At 35.3% G+C, this 5,855-nt stretch overlaps 1 protein-coding gene across 1 annotated transcript in view; it reads right to left on the bottom strand.

Moving 5' to 3' along the window:
- SGCG (sarcoglycan gamma) overlaps positions 1 to 5,855 on the bottom strand; it is a 70,185-nt gene that overhangs the window by 1,778 nt on the left and 62,552 nt on the right. Inside the window, exon 6 of the mRNA XM_011361820.2 lies at positions 1,359 to 1,482. Coding sequence (XP_011360122.1) covers positions 1,359 to 1,482 — 124 coding nt within the window. The remainder of the gene's footprint in view (positions 1 to 1,358; positions 1,483 to 5,855) is intronic.

A 5,855-nucleotide genomic window follows, 5' to 3' on the forward strand; every position in this document is an offset into this window, starting at 1 on the left:
CTGCCGTGTGAAGCCGTAGGCGGGACAGTATCGGTGGCATTATAGGCAAGGCTCTCCCTCTGTGGTCTGAGACACTCTCGTCAAGGAATTAAATGGGCATTACATTTTAAAAAGCAGAACCTATTTAAGTAGAGCTATTGTCCAAAGCTTTGGGTTCTGTGTGTACTCACATCTCCCCATGTGCTTCTGCTTTGCCCTAACTTGTCAGCTTCTCCTCTAGCCTTCCTTACAGTTAATTGGCCAGTTTTTTCTAGTCGTTACTTCTTTCTTTTTCTTCCAGCAAACTCGTCACTGGTAGTCCACATACTGCTTCCTTGCTCATCTTTCGCTTTGATGGGACATTTTGTGGGAGGCCAGACATCTCTTCACTCTGAACTGGCTCCCAGTGATAAGGGAAAACAACTTTAATTATGGGTCAGCCTGTGCTATTTGTAAAATGACACCGAACTCAAGGAAATAAGTAATGTTATTTAAAAATAGTGACATTAGGATTTAGTGGTGAGATTCCAAAATTCTTGATGTCCATTTTTGCATTTATCTGCTCCCGGCATCATAAACATTTAAGTTAAAACTTGCAGGGGCTTCGCCAGATGACGTTTGTAGCCCATCAGCACGCTGCCATTGGATGGGTCCCCATGAGCTGCCTCTCGTGGTCTTCCTTTGTTGCCTCAACTACACCTTCCTATTAATATAATTTCAAAATGTTGTCACCCATATTACCACGTGGGTGTCTCATAACCCCGTGACACAGTTACGCAAATATTATTTCCCCTATTTGACACATGGAGAGAGGCCTGTTAACTTTCCTGAATTCCAATAGGTAATCGGTGGACTGATCTAGCGCCAAGACAATCAATATTGAGTGGCATGTGCTCCGTCGCCTCGTGACTTTGGCTCATATCAGTGATGTTTTATTTTCAGGCTTGCAGTTCCGGGTTTTATCCTTATCGTAGTGGACTTTTAAAGATCTTATTTTCACTTAAACATGACATGGCACAAGGAAGCCCAGCACTCTGAGCAAGCACAGATGACGTTTGTCACTCCTGGTGACAGCCACATTAAGAAAAGGTGGATCACTAGGAAATGGCAGAGTGGATACAGTCTCTGTAAGCTCTGAAAGTCTGTAGTGTTTTTTCAAAGCTGAAAATAATTAGAAACTTGTTAACAAGTGTCTAGATCCCACAGAGAATTGTTTTAACCCTTCTTGGCCCTTCTTTCGGTGTTAAATTGGCTCTTGCCTTTGTTTCACATCTTCTACCCTACACCTTTCACAATGTTTTCTTACAAACTACAATACATTTAATATACTGATGCCTTATGGGCGTATCGTCAGGACATACGTGATCTACCGAACTCACCATTCCATCACGACTGTGAAAAATGATATCCATTTGGGAAAGGGCCTCGATTTTCCCAGCATGAGTTTTAAAATGAACACCCTTTGGGGCGTCCATGCTTAGGCTCCGTGTGGGAGATTCTAACCTGAAACAGGAAAAAATAGTATTAAGAAAAGCTAACCCAGGTATCCCTCAATGAACAGCTTGGTATAGGAAATATAAGTAATAAGGTATATATCTTCCCATCATTCTTGAATGCTAATATATTATACATGATTCATTGATTAACCTAGAAATAATGTGCAGTAAAGAAATTAACTTCCTAAAGACAGGTAAAACATTAGAGAGCCCTAACTGTATGCAGTAGTCTCAGATGGCACGGTTAAGCACTCTGACATAGCACATAGAAAATGCTGTTTGTAAACAACTCTATAACTATTTTTTAGTCAAGACGTAAATTTGTGTGGGAAAAAGACAAATTTAAGGGCAATACGTGCATTTGCTGCATGTTCAAAAAGTAGAATGTAAATTTGTTCTTTAGGTTTTGTTGGCTCTTTTTTTTTTTTTTTTTTTAAATTTAGAATGAAAACAGCGCAGATGCAAAGATTTCTTTTGGAAAAATACTGAACCGACGGAGTGGATAGACAGGATGGAGATTAGCGTTGGCTGGCTTTGTTTTTGTAAAATTTATCAGAATCTTCTTGTGAATAAGTCATAGATACAGAACCAGGAATATAGGGACCAGGAACATTCTCTTATTTGCCTGAAAAAGACTATTTCCACCAGATGGCACAATGTGATCACTTGAAAGGTTTTACAGCTGCTCCAACCCAAACCAACACAAAAGTTTGAAAGGCTGATTTGATTGAAACGGTTAAAGATCTATGAGAGAACAGGAGAGAAAAAGGTCCATACTCCTCCCCATATAGGGTATGATTAGAATTGGGGTGAGTAGGAAAGAGAAAGGGACATGGTTAAGAAGAGAGAAATACGCTGATAATTAATTTGCATTTGAATCGACTGAATATTTATTTGATAGACTTTTAAATCAGATGGGTGCTACCCGTAATTGGGAAGTTTTTTAGTTATCACTATTATAGAATACAAAGTTTCATTTCCTTAGGTACATCTCACTATGTAAAAATTGATCTGTTACACATTTCGAAATCTTACTTTGAGTATGAGAAAGCACGTAGAGATATTTTTGGAATTTATTCATCAAATTATGTTGAGCTTAGGTTATAGGAAAACACTGGTATGTCTAAGTGAGCTTGGTCTAGCTGATTACCCATTTTGCTATTTCGACTTCTGCTAATTGCCCACATTCTTCCTGCCTGGATTGACAGAAAGAAAAGGGAAAGAGAAGCAGGAGCGGGAGGAAGACATGAAGACAGTAAGCAACCTGTAGAGAGAGGTCTGGTCCATTTCAGACAAACCATTGGTGAACCTGAAGATACTAGTGAAAGAGAATCTGTTTCAAAGATCAGTTATCAACAAAATTGCCTCAACAGGGCCAATTACTAGTTTTTAACCATATTATAATAAGATCCTCCTAGAAGAACAAACTTCTTTGCATCATTTCTAGCTTCAAAGATAAAACATTTCAGTTCAACACAGGTTAAGACATATTTTACCAAAAAGGCTGTGATTAGAATGCTCTGAAGTATACTTTTCCACAAACACATTGAACAGTAGTAGTCAGTTATAAAAGAACTTATTTTTTTCTTTATGTTATATTTTAGTTTGCTAGTTATCTACCCTTTTCTTTGAATATATAAATATATATTTACTCATGACTTATATGAAGAGTAAAGTTTTGAACACTCACAGAAATATATCCAAATAAATAAACAAATAAGCTGTGTGTGTGTGTATGTACCCTGATGATTAGTTCGCACTGGAATTGCATGTATAGATACACACACATCTAGACACATACATACTTGCACATACACACAAAATATGTGTTATAAAAATACAATTAAGATAATTTAGTTGCTAAAGCAGGTGAGTTTCAAGTTGTGTTTCTTTTAAAAGATAAATAGAATTAACTAATTTCCCAAACCTTTGCCCATACTTATTTTTTTTATTAAAGTATAGTTATCCAATATTATTTTACTTTCAGGTGTACAACATAGTGATTAGACATTTATGTACCTTATCATGTGCTCACCACTCTGAGTCTAGTTACCATTTGTCACCATGCAAAGTTATCACACTATTATTGACTATATTCCCTTTCACCTTTTTTTAACCAAACCTCCACACACCTCTCCCTTCTGGCAAACATCAGTTTATTTGTTTCTGAAACAACATCTTTGTTTCTGAGTCTCTTTTTGTTTTGTTTTGTTTTTATTTTTTTAATTCCACATATAAGTGAAATCATGCATTATTTGTCTTTCTCTGTCTGACTTATTTCATTTACCATAATACCCTCTACGTCCATCTATATTGTTGCAAATGGCAAGATTTCATTCTTTTTATTGCTGAGTAATATTCCACTGTATGTATATACTACATCTTCATTATCCATTCATCTAGTGATGGACAACCTAGGTTGCTTCTATATCTTAGCTATTGTAAATAATGCAATGAACATAGGGCGCATAGATCTTTTTGAATGATTGTTTTCATTTTCTTTGGATAAATACCCAGAAGTGGAATTGCTGGGTCATACGGTAGTTCTATTTTTAGTTTTTTGAGGACTCTCCATACTGTTTCCCGTAGTGGCTGCACCAATTTGCAGTCCCACCGACAGTGCACAAGGGTTCTCTTTTCTCCACATCCTCACCAACACTTTTAATTTTTGTTGACTTTTTGATAATAGGCATTCTGACTGATATGAGCTGGTATCTCATTGTGGTTTTGATTTTCATTTCCCTGGTGATTAGCGATGTTGAACAGCTTTTCATCTGTTGCCGTCTGTTGTCTTCTTAGGAGAAATGTCTCGTTATGTCCTCTGTTCATTTTTTTATTAGCATATTCATTTTTTTCATTATTGTGTGAGTTTTTAATATATTTTGGATATCAACCCCTTATTGTATATACCATTTGCAAATATAGTCTCCCATTCAATAGATTATATTTTTGTTTGTTGAAGGTTTCCTTCACTAATAGCAATGTCAGAAATTTACTACCAACGTTTTCTTCTAGCAGCTTTATAGTTTCACATTTTACATTTGTTGTTAATCCATTTTAAGGGTTTTTGGGGTTTTTTTTTTTGTATATGGTGTAAGAAAGTGATCCAGTTTCATTTATTTGCATGTATCCGTCCAGTTTTCCCAATGCCACTTGTTGAAGAGATTGTCATTTCACCATTTGTTGTATATTTCACCATTTGTTGTATATTAATCGACTACGTAAGCATGAATTTATTTTTGCGCTCTCTATTCTGTTCCATTGATCTATGTGTCTGTTTTTATGCCACTACCATACTATTTTGATTATTATAGCTTTGTAGTATAGTTTGAAATCAGGGAGTATACCTCTAACTTTGTTCTTTCTCAAGGTTTCTTTAACTATTTTGGGTCTTTTGTGGTTCCATATAAATTTAGGATTAGTTCTAGTTCTGAGAATGCTATTGGTATTTTAATAGGGATTGCACCGAATCTGTATATTGCTTTGGGTAGTATTGTCATTTTAATAGTATTATCCTTCCAGTCTATGAGCTTCGTATATCTTTCCATTTATTTGTGTCCCCTTCAATTTCTTTCTTCAGTATCTTACGATTTTCAGAGTACAGGTCTTTCACATCCTTGGTTAAATCTATTTCTAGATATTTTATTCTATTTCATGCAACTGTTTTCTTAATTTCGTCTTCTGATTATTTGTTATTAATGTATAAAAGCATGATGGATTTCTGTATATTAATTTTGTTTCCTTCTACTTTACTGAATTCATTTATTCTATTAATACCTTTGGTGGATTCTTTAGGGTTTTCTATGTATAGTATCATATCATCTGCAAATAGTGAGGTTTACTTCTTGCTTTCCAATTTGGATGCCTTTTATTTCTTTTTCTTATCTGATTGCTGTGGCTAGGACTTTCAATATTATATTGAATAAAAGAAGAGGAAGTGGGCATCTTTGTTTTGTTCCTGTTCTTAAAGGAAAAGCTTTCAGCTTTTCACCATTGAGTATGATGTGAGAAGTGGGCTTGTCATATATGGCCTTTATCATATTGAGGTAAGTTCCTTCTATACCCACTTTGTTGAAAGTTTTTCTCATAAATGGATGTTGAATTTTTCTGCATCTATTAAGATAATCATATGATTTTTATCCTTGGTTTTCTTGATGCAATGTATCACATAATTGTCTTGTGGATGTTGAACTATCCTTGCATCCCTAGTATAAATACCACTTGATCATGGTATATAATTTTTTTAATGTATTGTCCAATTCAGTTTGATAGTATTTTGTTGTTGAGAATTTTTACATCTATATTCATCAGAGATATTTGCTGTATTTCTCTCTCTCTCTCGTATTGTCTTTGTCTGGTTTTGGTATCAGGGTAATGCTG

Source organism: Pteropus vampyrus, unplaced genomic scaffold (genome assembly GCF_000151845.1).
Source record: "Pteropus vampyrus isolate Shadow unplaced genomic scaffold, Pvam_2.0 Scaffold71, whole genome shotgun sequence".
Classification (NCBI taxonomy): Eukaryota; Metazoa; Chordata; class Mammalia; order Chiroptera; family Pteropodidae; genus Pteropus; species Pteropus vampyrus.